Source organism: Parasteatoda tepidariorum, chromosome X2 (assembly GCF_043381705.1).
Source record: "Parasteatoda tepidariorum isolate YZ-2023 chromosome X2, CAS_Ptep_4.0, whole genome shotgun sequence".
NCBI lineage: Eukaryota > Metazoa > Arthropoda > Arachnida > Araneae > Theridiidae > Parasteatoda > Parasteatoda tepidariorum.
In genome coordinates this window covers 6,786,652-6,807,582 of record NC_092215.1, presented here as the reverse complement: position 1 = coordinate 6,807,582, position 20,931 = coordinate 6,786,652, and the positions used below count along the sequence as shown (strand labels likewise).

The following is a 20,931-nucleotide window of genomic DNA, read 5'->3' as shown; positions in this document are numbered from 1 at the left end:
TATCAGGAAGGGAAATAAAAAAATAATTGAAAATGCTTTTTGATAAATGAATTAGGCTTATCATTAAGTTTCTTTCCCATAAAGAAAACAAAAGCCCTTATAACAAAGAACAAAAATGCTTGGAATGCATTTCAGTCCCAGTCATAGTCTTTCTCTGTCCTTCTCTTGATGTAATTAAACATTGCCACATGGCCCTCGATGGACATTGTCCGGTGATTCTTGTCATTTCACTTGTGCTTTGGGTTTGATAACGGTCAAGGAGGTGGTAAAATATTACTTTCGTTAATGTCACCACCATCGACATATGTTTTTTTACTCAGTCTGGAGTTATGATATTATATTTATTTATCGGGTTGGGAGGAAACCCTGCAAGAGTTGATGGATTCAAATGATTTATTTTCGTGACATTAAGCATTTCAAATTAGAGAGATTTAGCACTTTCACTTTGCATTCCGTACGCTCAAGTACTTACATTCTACGCAAGCTCTGCAGAAAACCGAGATTGCTATGCTGTGATCCGCAGACAGAATGCGTGGGATGCTATGCAAAAATATTAAATCTCTACTGTCTTTCTCGCCACATTTTACATAAATAACATTAAAATGAAGCTGTCTGTTTGTTTAGAAATAACTACAATTACAATTAATTATTACAGTCCTGGCCATATTATTATACCCACTATAAGATTCTAAGTAAAATTATAGTTATCAGGTGATACTATGCAGCTGTATTGTTTTTACTCGGATGAAACCGATTTGCAAAATACAGTATAATTTACCATGTTATTGGTTCTGTGGGAACACCAAAAAACAAGGTAATTTTTTATCAGTTGTGGAAGCGATTTGGTAAGATTTTGGTAATATTGAGAATAAAATATTCTTTTATGAACTGTGATAAAATTACGTAATTTTATCATGATACCTTAGCTCATAGCATAAAAACTATTGATTCCGAAAAATTAATTTTCAATTTGTACTTCTACTAAATGTGCGATAATAAGGACTATAATTTTGTAAATCAGAATTTCCGGTAAACCAAAAAATTAATAATTCAATATTATGTATTTTCTTTTCACTAACCAAATTTTTTTTCTTTATTATTTTTTCATTTTTTAAACAAAAATGTCATTATCGTACAGAGCATAATTTAACTAGAATTATTTCCTCCGTATACAAACACACACATATATATATCGCTGGTTCAAAACTAAAACGACACTTCTACACTCACTTATTTGAATGAGAAGCGAGTGCNATATATTTAATAACATTATTATTTTAGCATGTAATAATCTTGTTTATATAGTAATATTACAGATAATCATTTACCGTAAAATTACCATATAACATTTTTACCATAATATAATTATATTATTTTTCACATTTTTCGTATTTTTACCATATCTTAATTGCATTTTATGATTTACTATTATTCTTTTAACACATTAAAACCATATTTACCACATTATTGTTTAGCCATATTGTTTTATAGGATGTAGAATTTTTGTAAACTTTAGCATTAGGCAACAATAATACTCTGAAACAGTTTCTTTAGCCTTATTTCATCGCCATAATCTTCCAGAATAAAATTAATTTCTCCGTCTAAATAAGATAGAGTGTGTGGTTTTCTCTCAGCATTACATATTTGATTGAAAAATTATTGAATTACCTTCATTTCAACCTCTGTCTGCATAACTCTTTTCATCTTTCATTAATTAAGCCCTCAAAATGAGAACGAAGGCGTGCAAAACGACGCTAAACATTACTAATGATCTCTTTTAATATGCTTCTATACACATCATTTAAAGCTAGAACAGCAATGCATGGAAAGAAAGGAATTTTTTTTTCTCCCTTTTCCAGTTATGAAAGTCAGGACTTTCTGCTCCTTTTTGAACTTAAAGAGCAGGAAGTAATTACTTGTACTATGTTTCCGGAATTTCTTTTGTATTCCCCCCCCCCCCAATGTCAGAAGAGGCAGTTCAAAAGGTTGAATCAATCATTGAACCCGCATACCTTTTCAATAGTAGTCTGAATTTCAGTTATCTATAATATTCTATTAAAAGAAAAGTCAGTCATTTTTACTAAGATAACTTCTACAATTGGTATTCAGGGTGCGTTGACGAATTATTCAACAAAAAATAAGCATTTTTTAAGCACTTTTCAAGCACTCAAATAATATTTTTAAGCACTTTACAAAAAAAATCACAATTATGTAGGATTGGAAAGTTTTTGACAATTGATGGTTTTATCTCGTTTTAACCGTCATGTCAAAGAAAAACCTTTCGGCATTGTTTTTGACAATTGTCAAAATTTTTGAATCATGTAAATCGAATAGCGTTTTCATACGCTACGGACTGACGATACGCCGAAAAATATTGGGGTTGAATTGATTGTGAAAATGTTGAATAGAACAGTGAACAGTATCTTTCTGCATAATTCGTAGTGAAAATCAGCATGATAAAGAAAAATTTCATTTTGGAAAAGGGAAAATTAGCACTTTTTAAAAACACCCAATGAAAAAAGCACCTTTAAGCACTTTTTAAAAACGCTACGCACCCTGGAACTTTACACTGTTAGAAGTTTCTCAGAAAGAATGGTTAATAACAATTTATTTAACTGTTTTACCATATTCCAACTAAACAGTCAAATAACCATAAATAAGATGGTATTCAAACTGTTAACTGTGAGGAAAACTGTTTATTAACTGCTTTCACCTAATACGGTTAAATAACCAGAATTTTATCACACCAGCGAGGCTCACGTAATATAGCCACTTAATTCCTTGCGGATTGGTATATATTAAAATCGAGAGGGCTAGTCTATCAATCTCATAACCGAAAGAATGGAAATTCGAGTCCCAGGGCTGACATCTTTGTATTTCATCCATTCCTTTCAGTGCATCAAGAGTTTCCAGTGTCCCCAATTGGCAACCCATTACTTAACAAAAAGCATACCTCCAACACACTGCTAAATTTCTTACTGTTTTGAAATCACGCTAGATGTAAATGGTTAAAAACCGTATAGTTTTGTATTCATGGTTTTTTAACCATACTATTTACAAACGGCTTCAAAACAGTAAAGGTAAAATGCTCCTTAGCGTACACTTGACCGTCAATTGAATAAAAAGATTTAACCGTAATTTTAAAAGGAAAATTCTAACAGTGTACCATAAATCAGTGATTCCCAAATGGTGTTCTATGGAACTCTAGGATTCCGTGAAAGAATTAAAGGTGCTGCAAAAATTAAGATTTTCGATTTTTTTTCTTCATTTTTTTTTCCAAAATTATTGAAATCTGTAATTTTATTTAGATCCAGTCAATAATCCATTATGACTTATTCTTTCAATTGCTTTTATGAAATTATTTTTTTAGTAAAAAAGTAAAGAGAGAGAAATGAAAATTTTTACAATAATAATAATAACTTTTCTAACAACAGTTGTGAAAAGGATACGCATTTATAAGAAATGCAATAGTTATTCGCATTGCTTTCACAATGCTTAGTTATTCACAATGCTTTCTTTAAAGGAAGTCGATTATTTTTTTTCCCTTCAAAATCAGAAATTTTATTTTTGTGGCAAAAGCCTCAGTTAAGGAGACAAAACTGGTGTGTGCAATTTTTAAAAGTTTGAAAAAAATTATAAAATTTACTAACCGTCATTTTTACTGTATCTAACTTGTTTTTCTTCTTCTTTTAAATAGGAACTTGAGCTTTTTTATTATTATTTAGCATGACGCATGAGCTAATTCTGATGTATACTTTTTTAATCATGTATTTTCCTTTTAAAAAAAAATAATTGTTTTTGTCTATTGAGTCTCATAACATGGAGTTAGTTTGAACAACTCATTAAATAGATAATTTAATATTTTGCTAGGATTCTAACTTGATCTATTTTTAGGATCATAGGTTCAAAACATTTTGGTTTAAAAATACTAAAAATGTTTAGAAACATTAGTATTTCCTAAATTTTTACACACATAAAAATCAATGGAATATGATTAAAAATCTATAATGTCAAAAAATTTGTAAACAAACAAAAAGCATAAGAAAATTTATCTAATTTAGAAAATAAATATCCTATAAAGAGAGGTGCTTATAATTATCTCACATATTTCTCACAGAAAGCTGAATATTGACATATTCATAGTTCTTCAAAACCATATATCCTCTCGAGCCTTATGAATTAATTTGCTCGTTTTAGCTACTTTTTGTATAATATCAAAATATGTCACAGAATTTTAAATGATATCATAACATTTAGATTACTGAAAATGATCAATATAAATATTTAATAGTGGTAACTAAAAAGTAAATTAAGAATTAACTTTTCCACCATTAAAACCTTGATTTTCTTAATTTTCAATTTAACAGTGTTTACAAGCAATTGTATATGAAAGTTTGTCAATATATCTTGATTTGAAAAGAGATTTTGAGTGAAAAATAACTGAATTTTTCTAGATTACCGCATTAGAAAGTATCCACAGCCCCCCTAATTGACAAGAATAAATAAAATAAGTATACTTACCAGTAAATGTCGTCGGAAGAAAGTCACCTAACTTTAAAAGCACGAGAGAAATGATAAAACTATACTTTGTTATTAAATATTTACAGCATCAAATAAAAATTACAGCTAAATTTTTACTTTATTAAGAAACAAGAGGCGTGGCTTAGAAAGCTATAACATTTTTTTTTTTTAAAATCAGCTAACTGAACCAGTATATATACTGCTATGTTTTTAAAAGAATCAAATATAAACAGTTTCTTTCAGTTAGCAGATAGGAGTTAAAAACTATGAGCGATTGAAATTTAATATGGCATCACCGTTGAAAGAGAAAGCAGTGACTAAATCATAGCTTGGAAAGAAAACAAGTGTTTATTTATTTATTTTTTTAAAAAAATAGTAGTAGTAGTAAATAAATCTATGAAAGGAGGAACAACCGTGACGTTGAAAACTTTATCAGTATACCGAAGAAAGTAGCCAAGCTCTCTCAATATTTTGACTGATTTATTTTGACTGATAACTGCTTACTCAAAACGAATCAAAGGCAGTGATCTCGCACCATGAAGGATTTATAATCACGTGCTATCAGTTCAAGGACTTCCTTTGCAAAACAAAGTTTTGATTTTAGTTTTAGTTTCGAATTACAGTCCCTGTCCTTATTATTAGACGCACTATTAGATTATAATCTTAATTATCAGGCGATAAGCATTATTGTCTTGACACTGCTGAAACCGGTTTGTACTTGTTTTTGTTCGTGTATCAATTAGTGAACATTGCAATGCAATACGTTGAAAATATAATATATTAATGCAAGTAGGAAGTATATAAAAATTCTCCCAAATGAAAACCTTTCCGTGTTTAAATATAAAAGTATTGCATATAAACTCGTACAAAACATGTAATTATTGAAGCACTATAGTGTGTCTAATTATTTGGTCTAATTATTATAAAATACTAATATAATACCCGATATAATAAATATTCTATACTTATATAATATACCGTCTAATTTATTCAATCGTCTAATTTACATTATATGCCGTCTAATTTAATCAATTGATACACGAACGTAAACAAGTGCAAACCGATTTCAGCCGCGTAAAAACAATAAAGCTGTATAGATCACCTGATAATTAAGATTTTATGTAGAATCTTATAGGGCGTCTAAAAATATGGCCATGGACTGTACAATACTTCCACACTCTACAGTTTATTTTTTATGTAACTGAAAGAAAGACAAAACAAGAAGATGGAATTTAGGTGGTACATTTAATATATAATATTCTTTACGAGAAAATAAACTTCTAAATTTATTGAAAATGACTTACGATGATTGAATTAGACTCACGCTTCACCTTGTTAGCCACCTAGTGAATTTTTAGAAGGAAAATACAATCTGACGTTATTTTTCTTGGATAAAAGGTGTTACAAATTTGTTTTGAAATTTACTTTCAACATCTGATTATGATTCAGTGTGATATAATTATCTCAAATTTTACGAGATAATCAAACTACTTTCTTATTCGATTGGATGAATTGATTTCACTAGACCTATTTTTTTAATTTCAAATTTAATGAAATCTTTCCTGTTTACGATAATGATGAAATATGCAACGAAATTCGTCACTATATTGTGACTTTTTCAGGGCTCTTGAAAAAAAATTAAGGTTATCAGGTATAAGAACACGTCTATTTAATCTGACTCCGTGCTATTACAATCGATAATCAATGAAACGGGAGATTTATCTTTGTTGATTTTAATAGCCGTGGCGAATTGGTGGGACTTAAAAGGAAATAGGATCAAGTACCCAAGTAGCACATATCTTAAAAATGATGTCGTAAAAACGCAGCTTCGAACATTGTACGATATCGTAGCGAAATAATGTATAATATAAAAATGGACGCTTATTATAACGTATGTTTAATATAACAAATATATATTGTTCGATATTTCGAAAAAAAAACCGTTGTGGAATGTCGATCGATATCTCTCAGAATTTACAAACGTTGTAGAATGTCGACCGACATCGTCAACACGATATTCAGAAAATTAATGCTGTGGAATGCTGGCGATTACCAAAACAACGTTAATTGTAAAAATAAAAATTAGCATTTGAAAATCATGCCTGTTTGTAATTCGGAAAAAAGCTGATAACAAAGCTATTCTAGCTTCTTTAAGATTAAAGTAAAATACTTGTAATTACCAAAATTTAAGAAGTTTTAGAGTTTGTAGCCCAGATATATACTATATATATATATATATATATATATATATTGCTTTCCCCAGGAAAGTCATGCGTCTTTGTTATGTGTCTATGTTTATAAGTTTTGGTTGGCAAGTCTATTTTACTATTATTCCAGAAATTAAATAGTTTTGTCTCTATAGTTTTTTCTCTTTTTCAGAATACAAAGTCCTTTATACTGTGAAATGATTTTATTATTTTAGTGATTTGTGCAATAATTTTTACATCTGTATTTCACTATGAATATTAAAGTTACAATATGTTTAATTTAGGATAAGCTTTTTTGCTGTGAAGTTTAAAATTGTTTAGTATTATATAATCTGTATTTCACTAATATAGCATGTATGGAAGGCAAAATTCCTTTTCCATAGCATCAGGTTCGATTTTAAGAAATCTGATTTTTAAAAAAAACATTTACACTGAAAGTATAATAAAATAACAAGAGTCCCTTTTTCTGAATTCTGATTTTAAAAAGGGTAAAATTTACATAGTTATAACATTGCACAATTAGCTACCATCTAATTTACTTTTGACATTTGTCGAGTAACAAGTGTTGCCAAACTATTAGGGTTAACGTGGTTGTCAAATGTATAAATGAAGTATAATTTTTATTAAACAGTATGGAATAATATACTAACTTCAACAACTTATTGTATTCTTTAATACAATAAATTTTTTCTAACAACAAGACTGTCAGTTGAGGCAAAGTTAGTCTTTCTGCCTTCCCTGTCGTTGGCAGTGGCAAGAACTTTACCAAATTTTTCAGTTTTTTCTCGCCGGCTAGCTTCCTCGAACAGTATAAAAGTCGCAGTTGAAAAACAAAACGCAGGCAAACTAAAAAAGACCTGAGCATAAAGCAAGAGCTACTAGCGTTGTTTATACTCATCTCAAGTTTGACAATTTTTTCGATTAGAATCAGAGCCATTTTTAAGTTTTTAGGAGCCTGTCTTTATTTGAGGGCCCTTTATGAGTAAGGGGAGAAAATTTTAATTTGAATAATTTTTAGAAAATATTTTATTTTAAGAATGAGAAACAAATACATTATAAAAGCTTTAATGCATTATTTGTATAGAATGCTCAAGGTAGCAATACTTATCAAGTTTTTTGAAAGGCGTCATTCAAGTCAATTTTCTGCAAGACATCATATTCAATTCTAGAATGAAAATTCTAACAGTATGCTACAGTGTGGTTCGGATTTAAAAAATTGTCTTTAGGAATTAGAATATTTCAGTCAGAAAAAGTAGCTCATGCACATAATTAATGCTGAGTGACGGTTCAAGTTCTTGAATTCGTTAGCATTTAAAAAAAGATTTTCGAATTATAAATAACATGTATTATTTAAACAAAATGTCTAAGTCTATCCAGACTTATATTCTCCAACCAAAATTTTTAGCAATCTAAATTTTGAAGAAAATAGCGGAATATTTTGTCCACCGTTATTTGCCAGAAATATTGTTCTAAAGCATTTCGATCTATCTCATCTTCAACTTTAGGAATGAAGACCTCTTTTCATCAATATCCTAACATATCAGGGACTGTAGGGTCATTAAAAAATTAAAGTGGTAATAAAAGTAAAATTACATCTTAGTGAATTCGTATTCACCACCGAACTTAAGATTTCCAAATTAATATAGCTACGAAATCTGGTTGTAGTCTCTTGTTGTCTTTTAGTTGCGTAATTAATGTGAAAGTTAATGAAATCCTAAGCTTTATTACGAAATTTAAATCAAATTTTAAATTTTAAAGGACAGTACGAACTCTGCATGCACATTCAGATTTTGCAAACCTATAACATATGCGATAGAACCTATACATTACCGGGTTCTATAGACTAAGAATTTGATTAATATCAGTGTGTTAGCTTTGGAGACTATTACGATACAACTGAAAATGAGGGGATTAAATTGCGCAAGGTACCTTCAGTGGCTTCATGAAGCATGTGCAAACTTTGAGAACGTTGAGGTAAACTTTGATAAAACCAGACACATTTTTGTAAAAGTAGAGGGACTAAATCTAAACATCTGATTGATTATTCAATTTTTTACTTAGTTTCCATTCTAATATTTAGTCTTAACCATTAAAAACTTACGGAAAGTTGTAAACTAATAAAATGTTATTTTACTTATCATTTACTGAATTGGGGGCCAACCCACCTCTATACATTTGAAATGGGCACTTTAATTTTTTTCAAATTTTGTTCTCAATACTGCATTATTTTACTGCAAATATAGTTTATAATTTGAAATATACCTGCATGTCTTTTATTTCAATTTTTGGTACTTTTAGTTTTGAAAAAACATAGCCATCTATCCTAAATTTATCCTAACAATTTTAGTTTGATTCTTAAATAGTTTTGAATTTACTAAATGGCGTATTCAATTTTTTTAAAAAAAAAAAACAAATTTATTAAAAACACAAATAGCTAGATTCCTTGAAAAATTTATTAAACACACAAATTACAATTACATTCCCTGAAAAATTTATTGAGCATACAAATTACAATTACATTCCCTGCAAAATTTATTAAACACACAAATTACAATTACATTCCCTGCAAAATTTATTAAACACACAAATTACAATTACATTCCCTGCAAAATTTATTAAACACACAAATTACAATTACATTCCCTGCAAAATTTATTAAACACACAAATTACAATTACATTCCCTGCAAAATTTATTAAACACACAAATTACAATTACATTCCCTGCAAAATTTATTAAACACACAAATTACAATTACATTCCCTGCAAAATTTATTAAACACACAAATTACAATTACATTCCCTGCAAAATTTATTAAACACACAAATTACAATTACATTCCCTGCAAAATTTATTAAACACACAAATTACAATTACATTCCCTGCAAAATTTATTAAACACACAAATTACAATTACATTCCCTGCAAAATTTATTAAACACACAAATTACAATTACATTCCCTGCAAAATTTATTAAACACACAAATTACAATTACATTCCCTGCAAAATTTATTAAACACACAAATTACAATTACATTCCCTGCAAAATTTATTAAACACACAAATTACAATTACATTCCCTGCAAAATTTATTAAACACACAAATTACAATTACATTCCCTGCAAAATTTATTAAACACACAAATTACAATTACATTCCCTGCAAAATTTATTAAACACACAAATTACAATTACATTCCCTGCAAAATTTATTAAACACACAAATTACAAGTACATTCCCTGAAAAATTTATTAAACACACAAATTACAAGTACATTCCCTGAAAAATTTATTAAACACACAAATTACAAGTACATTCCCTGAAAAATTTATTAAACACACAAATTACAAGTACATTCCCTGAAAAATTTATTAAACACACAAATTACAAGTACATTCCCTGAAAAATTTATTAAACACACAAATTACAAGTACATTCCCTGAAAAATTTATTAAACACACAAATTACAAGTACATTCCCTGAAAAATTTATTAAACACACAAATTACAAGTACATTCCCTGAAAAATTTATTAAACACACAAATTACAAGTACATTCCCTGAAAAATTTATTAAACACACAAATTACAAGTACATTCCCTGAAAAATTTATTAAACACACAAATTACAAGTACATTCCCTGAAAAATTTATTAAACACACAAATTACAAGTACATTCCCTGAAAAATTTATTAAACACACAAATTACAAGTACATTCCCTGAAAAATTTATTAAACACACAAATTACAAGTACATTCCCTGAAAAATTTATTAAACACACAAATTACAAGTACATTCCCTGAAAAATTTATTAAACACACAAATTACAAGTACATTCCCTGAAAAATTTATTAAACACACAAAGTACAAGTACATTCCCTGAAAAATTTATTAAACACACAAATTACAAGTACATTCCCTGAAAAATTTATTAAACACACAAAGTACAATCACATTCTTGAAAATTATTGAACACACAGATTACATTAAAGTGAAGTTTAACCACTTATATTTTAAGCTAGAGCTGATAACACTAAAGCAGAGTATTGTTTCCAGAAGAGTAATACAGTTTTAATATAACAAATTTGAAAAAGTAGCAAAAGTCTAAAATAAAAAACTTGTTTATGCCCTTAAACTAAAACTCTATGCGGGAACCTAAATAAGCTTATGCAAAATGTTAGATTAGTTTTAAATCTTTAATTCACATCAGAGTTTAATTTGTTCTTATATTCATTGGTTAAAAGAACGAAAAAGATTGTAATCACATTAATTCTTTTTATTTTTAGTAACATGATATACGCGTTATAAAAAAAGGAAATTTTATAAATTATTGTAATTTAATAAAAAGGTAGAAATTTTATAATTTATATCCTGCTAATTTTTTACTTTTGTTCTGCATAGACTAAGTTTATAACGTGTTTAAAATATACCCAATTATAATACCGTTTATCTAAAATTTAAAATACAACATTACCTTTTGTATGAAAGTAAGAAACTAATCTTTTTGGAAAGAGATCCTCTTAAATGGATCCAAATTTAAGATAATCTCTTTTGAAAAAGACTGTTTTAAAAAGTTTGACCTAAGAACTGAAATTGAGATATTTAAAAATATTTCTAACTTAACGACAATTTATATTTATGGACCGTGAAACTAAATTCTGTCATGTGTATTATTTAGATTTTTGCATGCAAATTTAATATACAAAACATTATTAAAATTTGAATCTTTAAACCTTACCCGAGGACCACAATACGGTAATACATTGCAACTACCGTAATTGCACTCTTTCAGCGCTAGCATCTGAAAGAGTTTGAACCTCGGATCGATTTAAAGATTTAGTAAGCAAGTTTAACTTCTAAAAATCCAAAGCAGCTAGCTTTAATTCGACTTAAAGCTTTCTCTTGCTATTTCATTTTATTTTGCAGCGCTAATTTTGGAGTCAAATATTCGTTAAAAATTTCACGAAGTTAAATCTGTTCAATTTATCAAAGTGCCAATCTTCTCATTGTGAAGTTTAAAACAATAAAATTATGAAAGTGTTCTCTACATTTCGAAGCTTTAGGCTGAGCAATATGAAAGAAAGTTAGCTTATTCGAATGGTTATATACTAGCACTTTGCATAGACTTGTTTCCGTTCCCTACATCTAAAAAGCATTTTTTTAAATTTAATATTTTAACCGGATAGTTTAAAGCTGTAACAATTTCCTCTAATTTTTTTTATTAATATTAAAAATTTGCAAAATAAGTTTATTTTTTTTATCTGTATTAAGATACAGCTAGATCAACTTTTATAGAGTTTAGAAATTGCTTTTAGTGTTATGTAACCCAATTTTCAAAGCCATCATTTAACAATCTGACAAAAAGAAAGATTTTATATAACATGTTAGATAAAAATAATGTTACATAGTATTGTCACACATTTTACACTAATTAAATATACTTGTTCATAATACTGTAACACATTTCATACTACGTATATATGCTGCTAAATTAGCGAAAATATGAAATTTAATTCATTACTATAGTCAATATATAAAGAATAAATTCTAATGCAAATTAAAGATAACACAATACACATTTTATTAAATTTTACAAGCAATTAAAACTGCAATATCTAGTAACTTAAATACATTGAGTTTTTAAACTAACCGTTTACTATAAAACCAACAGTATTATTACTTTATAGTGCACGAAGAAAAATCTTAAAAATTCTATTCCTACTGCTCCGAATGATACCAGCTTTCATGTGGTGCTAGTTTTAGTTTCTAAAAATTTAACTGTTCATATTCCGGCCTGTTATGCTTTACAAATTTTAATTGCTTCAAGACTTTAATGTGCTGTTAACTTATTTAAAACTTTCGTCAGTAGGATGTAAACTGAATTTTAATTTAAAAAATTAAAGGGGGCGCAATTTAAATTAACTTATATTGAGTATTTATAAACTAGTTATTTGGTATTTTTATTCTAGTATTAAGCTTACCATTATATTAGATTTTAAAGATTTGTTTTCTTCGTGAGTTTAAATACAATAAATGAGTTAAAAATTTTAAATGCTTTTTAATATTTGCGCTTTTAATTCCTTCAATTTAATACTTTATTTTCCTTTTGCTTTAATCTGGTTTTTCCAGGTTTTATTATTTCCTCAGTAATTTGCACCGTATGTGACCCAATTTATGTAGTATTTCAAACAAAAATCATAATGAGTATAGTTTAAATATACAGCTTAGTTTTACACTGTGTTAAATATATATACAGTTTTGAAAAGCTTTTTCAAGCTTGAAAGAGTTGTAACGCTAAAAGCTATGAAAAGCCTGAAAATTGAAGCACTGGGATTGGAATAAAAAGATATTTAAATGATTTTACATTACTTCCAAAATCGCAACAAATTTTAAAATTTACTATTTCTAAAGTGATTAGTTAAAAATCAAATTTCGTTAGTGTAATATCATGTATATTCTAAAAGATTAAGTGCCCCATAAAGTACAGGTTTTAAATGTTTTTAACAATTTTTTTAAATTTTACATCCTAACCTTTTGATTAATTCAGAATAGAAATTTGAAGAAAAATAAACGAAAGCAAAAGATTCAAATTAGTAATTAGTACTAGTTTCGTACTAATTTTTCTGCATAATATTAATGAAAGTACGTTTTTAATCTTACATTACATTTTTATTTGCCCTTAATTCCTGCAGTTAAAATTTTCGAAATGTTTCTTACAATTTTAATTACTGACGCATTTTTAGTTTCAAAAATGGTTATATCTTTTTCCGATCGCTAACTTAATACGAAAGTTCAGGAATATTACTTACCTTTAAAAGAGAATTACCCTAAGAATCAAAGCATTTCAATTTCAGATAATATAGCATATTTGAATTGTAGCATTTAATCGTATTCTAAATTTAGAAGTAAAAACCCTTGTGTTAACTAGATACACACGGAATTATCGGGCAGCAAGTAAATTGGACATTTATCAAAATCACAACAGCAAATAGCGTCATAGTAGACATGAGAAACCAAGGCTAGACTAAAATTTTGTAATCATTTTTTAAACTATTGACCAAGTACTATTAATTATAAGTTCTCTAACGTGAATAAGTTCTGACTTTAACCTCTGTTAACAGTTAAGTCAACTACATCACAAAATGAAAAATTGACTAGTTCTACATTACAAGGCTAATTGATGCATTATTTTGAATGAAACTAAATTCTTTCCCAGATGAAACAGTTTTCTCAAAGTTGGATCCAAATTAATACAAGGTTACAAAGTTAATTAAAAATTAAACCAATTGATCTCTTTTTTCGGATTTATACAATTTAGCGCAGTGGTCCCTGAACTTTTTAGCCATGTTTTTCGGTTTTGGGAAGACCCCCTGCTTAGCTAATATTTTTGTAAATTTATCAAATTCAAAAGTATTTTTGACAGCTGGTATAATGCTACTCACTGTGAAAGGGTTAAATTTCTAACTGTAGTGAAGTGTAGTGTGAAAAACTTAAGAAACACATGCTAATTTTATACATTTATTAAATTAAAGCTAATTTAAGTTAATTAATAGTAAATGGAATAAAATAGTGCACTATAAAACCCGTACTCCGCTACTAATACAATTTCTTAAATAAGTGCGTCTGCAAAACCATAGTAGTGCACTGCCGGTCTGTTTAATACTGTTTGTCTACGATAGGTACTCTGTCCGCCATTCGTCTGGAGAGGTGGCGGTAACTATGGTAACGAGGTATGATTATTTCAAGTAGGGGTGCGGGGTCCCTCTTTAAGACTGGTTTCGGTGGGAGAAAAGGAGACTTCTTTCTTCGATCTATTGTATTAGCCCTAGAGTTAAGAGAAATGAGCATTCGCGCCTGAAACATCGTTTAGAGCGTTTGATTCCTTTTTTTTTAATCTTTTCTCTTTTTCAAAAGCTTCTGTTTTAGAAAAAAAATTTAAAAAATTTATTTGTGTTGTAAATTTTTTATTTTATTTTTCCTCTTTTAACTTTTTTGAATTTTGAGAAATGCCTTTTAAATTTAAAAAAGGTGAAATTCTGAAATCACAAGCACGTAAAGTTGTGCACAATGTGTTTGAGTTTTTTGCTAATGAAGCTAAGGAAAAAGCCCTTAAATTACCTCTCCATCAACCATCTGATAGAGCATGTCTGGCTACTGGAGTGTCAGACTTCACACTCAGAAAAATAAAAAGAGAAGTTTCTTGTTTAGGAGAAGAAGGTGTGTTGCGCACTCCCGGAAAAAACAGGAAAAAGAAATCTGGTGGACTTGCTCATCTAGATGATTTTGACAAATGTGTTATTCGTCAAACCATCCAGGAGTTCTATATAAGGGGAAAAAAAGTGCCATCGCTTCGAAAATTAATTCCTGTTCTTCGCGAACGAATTAATTTTGAATTTGAGAAAGATTCATTGAGGAAAGTTTTATATTCCTTAAACTTTCGATGGAAGCGGTGCACTCCCCAAAGAAAACTGCTTATCGAAAGGCCAAACATTGTTTTTTGGCGCAATAAATTTCTGAGAGAAATTCGTGAGCATCGGAGGATGCAGCGTCAACTAGTTTATTTGGATGAGACATGGGTTGACAGCAATTTAACATTCCAGAAATGCTGGCAGGACGAAAATAACAACATTGGTGCTATATCAAACGTCAGTTCGAAAAATAGACTTATCGTTGTTCACGCAGGAACGTCAAGTGGATTTATTCCGGGAGCTTTGTTGGCCTATAAGGCATCTAGTCAGTCTGGTGACTACCACGGCCAAATGAATTTCGAAAATTTTCGAAAGTGGTTGATCGAGAAGTTACTGCCAAACCTACAACCTAATAGTGTGGTAGTGATGGACAATGCTCCATATCACTTGCTTTCAGTTTCAAAAAAAAAAAAAAAATATTTGAAAATTAATAATCAAAACGAAGATATTTAATATTTCTCAGGCACAGATAACGTGAACTATTTTTATTTTCAGCAAAAGTTTTATCTCATTTTAAAATCAGAGTTATTAAGTTTAAGCTCTTCACTTTTTCCAGAAAATTCAAGTAATAAAAGAAATTAACTGCTTTAAAAAATGTGCAAGTTTAGAAATTAAACCATCTAACAATCAATGAACATTCATAATAAATATCTTAAAATTAAAATAATATTAAAAAAACCTGTACTACCCTTAATGTCAGAATTTGTTCATTTTTTTCCCTATGTATTTAAAAAATAACAACTGATTGAATCGAGAGAATTATTTTAAGTAAGAAAGAAATATTCATGCGAATCTTAAAAAAGTTCTTGAATCAGATTAAATAAGTCTCCTAATGGTGGCTGAGTCAGCCAATCTGGTATACTCCCCATACAAGCTATCATCGAAGGCGAAAGAAAAGGAGACCTCTTCATCGAAGCCACCCTCCCTAAAATGCTCTCTTCTTGTTTCCATAGCACCAGACAGCCGCAGACTTTGTGGCGGACAGAGTACCTATCGTAGACAAACAGTACGTTGTCACGTAAAAACTAATCTCCGTGATCTTGTGCGCAGATGAAGTTTGAAGGTCTAGCTCGTTAAAGAGTTGACACAGGCTAGGCTACAATTTACCGCTGAAAAATACTTTTACAAAACAAAACCTTACACACAGAGAAAATTAAAAACGTACGCGAGCGGAGCTGCAGGCAACTCTTAGTTTATAATAATTCAGTTTCATAAATCAGAAAATAATCCTAGTAACTTAAATTTTGAAATTTTTACTTCATAGCTACTTTTATTAATTATATAGAATTTAGATATATGTCTTTATATTATAAGGTAGTATAATGTAAGTTAATAGGTACTAAGTGTGTTTATTATTTTATTCATAAAATGCCAAAATTAAAGTCACGATTTGCTTATATGAGCTTCACCATCGTTAACCCCCATTTTCATTTCCTGGACCCCCAATTTTTTTTTCACTTGACATGGACCCCTTGCAGGTTGCCGTCGGCCCCTGGGGGTTGATGTAGACAACTTTGGGAATCACTGATTTAGAGCAAGAGCCATGTTTTGGTTTTACCGTGACTAAAAGAAAGTTAAAATTAAGATTTTTTAGACTTATAACTAATAATAGATTAAATGTGTCAAAACACTTAGTTTCTTAGAATAATTTTCAGTGCTGATAAGCGTTTCATTTAATTTTTAAACAAGTATTTGTGCTTATCAATCACAAAATCAATACTTTCAATTACAATATTATGCTAAAAAATAAAAACTTTATTTGTTAGACGAGACCGATTAAAATAAACTCAGTCACACGAAAAGTAAATATTTACTTCAATAAAGTTACTTGAAATTTTAACATTTATACTTCGTTGTTATTTAAATAGAAAAAATTAATACCAAATTACTTCAAAACTTTTAGGGTTGCCTGGTTTAAACAAAGCTTTTATAACGCCAAGCTTGGCTTGAAAAAAAAAAGATTTTTATTGATATAATTTGTTTGATTATAGCCGAATAAAAAAATTAAGTTCATTTTACAATTTTGAGTTTGATTACTAATTGGGAATATGTTAATTTAAATAAACAAAAATCAATGCGTAATTTTTAAAAGTTTGCGAAGAATATGGTTTTAAAATGTTTCTACTCAAAGTAAACTGGAGTAAATTTAAGTTTAAGTCTTAATATTTAAAATAAAACAGATTAGAAACTAACGGAACATGAATATTTTATATATTTTTAAACCTTTAAATACAAATATTTTATAAATTTTATTGCATTTTTTTTACCTTTAAATATAAATTTACTGCTATCACGAACTAATAAAATAACAGATTAAATGTTTACTCGCTGGTTAAGTGGAATTTTGAAAAACTAGGCACATTCAAAATCTTTAGTACACATTTCATCATGTTCGCATATTTATGGAACAAAAATTAATATTTTAATTCTTTATTCATACTATTACTCGATTAAAAGAAATTTCTATGAAGTATTTTTTAAAAGTAAAGTTAGTTTTAATTTTGAATAATATCCCTTTTTTAAATACAGGTTATTATTAAAAAACCTGATTTTTAATATTGTTTTTACAACCCTGTTTTTATGTAATACAAGACTTTGGAATAAAAATTTTAAACCTTCCAAGAGAATTGGCGATTGAAATGGGCTACAGGGGGCGAAGATCAGAACATGCTTTTACCATAAGCGTGTGGAGAGTCATAGAAGAAGGAAGTACGTTAGTTTCTGTCTTGATTTTCATGTAGATTAAAAACGTTTAAGTAGGGAAACTATGGAACTGAAAACCACAAATATAGTTTTAAAAAAAAACATCATGGAAATTAAAAAAATATTTGTATTAATTAAAAAGGAAAAATGTTAAAAGGAAAATATCGTACATTTCTATACAACTGAAAAGAGGAGAGGGAAGGAAGGGCCAAAGACATGGTACCGGTTTCCTCCCCAGATGGCGTTGCTATCGCCCATTACAACAAAGACTGCTTACATTTGTGATAAAAGGTTTAATGTTCAATTACGAAATTTATTGTCAATTTATAAAAGTCTGGCTGGTGAAAGAGATTAATGACGGATATTATGGACTTTAGCGGAACAAAAGTACTTCAAATTTTACATTTACGCCACTAAATTATATTTAAACTCTCACTGAATCAAAATGATGCTATAAGACAATCATTACTTGAATGCAAAGAACAAACTTAAAAATGTAAAAAACTAAAAACTGGCAATTTTTGCACTGCTTACATCCCAAAACAGCCATGAAGGAATATTAAATCTTGTTTAATCAAGCTTGAAATTATTTAAATTGCTTTGTTTAGTTTTTCTGAACTATGAAAAAATCTTAAATGCCGCTGTTTAAATTCTAATTTAGAATTTTCTTTAATTTTAGTTTCAGTTAAAATAAAATTCCCCTTTTATTCACTAGCATTGCTGAAAATTAAGCATATGAGTAAGAGACTGAAGGATTGAAAAATTTTCCGTATTCTTCTGTAATTAGTATACATACCAGAAGAATAAAACTGAGCAACTAAAATATTGCACGCTTACGATGACCACACTTACAAGCCTGAAAATAAAGTTTTTTTATGCAATGGCTAGACTTAACTTGCTGAGGAAAAAAATAACTCATTTCTTTAAAATTTAGAAAAACCAAATTCCCACATGTTCTTAACATTTAATGAATATTTAACTTTAACGGTATGATGGAACATTAAGAACTAAGAATCTGTTTACGTGAATTGTTCTAAATATTTAATACCTTTGTAATCTGTTCAAAAGTATAGGTTTGTTACAAATTCTCAAAGTATACAAAAACTTATTTAAATTAGGTGGTATACATTTTTGGATTAATTAAGTCTTATCACTATTGCTGAGAGTTTCATATTAAACTATTTTCATTAGGAATTTTTAAAGTGGAAACAAAGTACAAGTTAACGTTTTTATATTTGTTCAAAAAGTTTGATTAACCACCACTGCATAATTTAAATAAAAGTTTGCATAGTTAAAATACCTGCTTACATAATTTATAATAGTTTTATCGTTACTGCAAAGAATCTTAATCAGCAAGTAAAAACTGCATCTATGCTAATGTCATTCTGTTCTATTATATTTTACCTATTCCGTGCAATTTAAAATACTTGTTTCCTACTGAAGTTTAATTATTGTTAAGATAATAAGTATGTTATAAGGTTAGTTCTGAATTAGTAATTAAGCCATTAAATCATAGTAATTAATAGTAATAAATAGCCGGGAGCGAAATTCCTGAATCATGAGGTGAATTGGTCGTATTTAAAAACAAAAGTTATAAGTAGTTTTACATGACTACAAAGTAGCGTGATCGTGTACTACAGTTATTTTATACTATTTTAGACACTAATTCAAACAAAATAAAAAATTTACGTTTCTACGACAACAAGTGATAAGTTAAATTTTGCTTGTACAAAAATCTAACAATCAACTAAGAGTGAAGTGTAATGGTTTTCCTTTAGGAGGCAATTTACTTTCACAAAAGTACTTTAGCAAAACTCAGAAAACTAGCCAGATTGCAGGAATATCGCTACAGCAACTATCTACTTCAATAGGAAACAAAACATTTTAAACTGTTGAAAACATTTCTCAAAATGTGTGATGAACTTCAATAAACTCAATGTCATGTGACCAAAACTAAAAACATTCAGTTAATTAGCTCAGTTTTTGTTTAAATGATTTACGGACTTAATATGTTTTATGGAAAGGAAACTTAGATGTTTATTTTGCTTCAATTTTGATTGTATTGCTTAATTTTATAAGCGATTAGTTCTATTTTCATGTTTTTTTATGAACCTGGTGTTGGTTTCTATAACCATTTCGCATTAATTTTGGCATTTGCGTTACAATGCAGATATAACTTTTAGCCAATCACAATAGGTATTAAGAATGTTTAAGCATCCGTTGCTGTTCCAGTTAATGATAAAGAATTCCGGTACTAAAAATTTCAAAAACAAGCTAGGATTTTAGTTCTAAATTCAAGCGAAATCTAACATTTTTATGGTTTTGTTTCCAAGATTACGAATTATAAAAGACTCCAACTTAAGTCTTCTAAACTAAGTTTGACGTGAATCTGAAGTATTATCAAATTCCACATATTTGAAATCTATTTTTATCCTATTAGAGGATTTTAGCAACACTGCACTAAAAATTTTCCATAGCTTTATTCTGTCTCTTACTCATACATTTAATATAATCTCAAGTATGTTGCTGAAATGACTAATTAGTATTAACTAATTTTTTAATGCGTGACAAAATAGTTTTACAGTATTTCTAGTTCTTAAGGGGAAATCCAGTCTAGAAATGTAAAAATAATGAATGTTTCAATGTTTTATACTACGCTTGATATATCGCAACGCTCGAATACGCCATTTGGGGATAAGACCGGTTCCATGCCTTTGGACATTCCCTCTCATCGTTTCAGCTATTTATATAGAAATGTACTAGGATACTAGTGGGCTGCGCCACCTGCCCGCCAACCCCCGAAAATTGCTACGCAATCTTATATGGTTTGATTCGCTAACTAAGGTACATTGCAAATGCACAAAATTCTAAGAATTCAAAAACATTCAAATCCATATAACAACTTTTTTAAAAAAAATTTCATCTTTTCAGTAAATACTAAGTCATTAAAATAAATTTGAATTCAATGAATAACTATTAACAATAAAACAAATAAACAAATAATTCGTGATATAAATCGAAAATCGTC

The 20,931-nt window shown here is 28.7% G+C and overlaps 2 protein-coding genes across 3 annotated transcripts in view; one reads left to right on the top strand and one right to left on the bottom strand.

Annotated features, from left to right (window-relative positions):
- The window catches only part of LOC107455526 (cysteine sulfinic acid decarboxylase), a 77,867-nt gene extending 71,890 nt beyond the window's left edge, over positions 1-5,977 (bottom strand). Inside the window, exon 1 of one of the 2 annotated variants that reach the window (XM_016073119.3) lies at positions 5,826-5,977. The gene's annotated coding sequence lies outside the window, so the exon portion shown is untranslated. Of the gene's footprint in view, positions 1-4,521; positions 4,841-5,825 lie in introns of those variants that run through there. The other variant, XM_016073121.3, reaches the window with a different exon arrangement.
- An 8,477-nt stretch (positions 5,978-14,454) lies between these two features.
- LOC122269914 (uncharacterized) lies at positions 14,455-15,653 on the top strand. Its single transcript, XM_043045258.2, has one exon. It carries the CDS (start codon positions 14,739-14,741, stop codon positions 15,651-15,653), a length of 915 nt encoding a protein of 304 aa, XP_042901192.2. The 5' UTR covers positions 14,455-14,738.
- Positions 15,654-20,931: the final 5,278 nt, after the last annotated feature.

What these genes read in the sequence shown, in the direction of transcription:
- LOC122269914 (XM_043045258.2), top strand. Translation starts at nt 14,739, where the DNA reads ATGCCTTTTAAATTTAAAAAAGGTGAAATTCTGAAATCACAAGCACGT.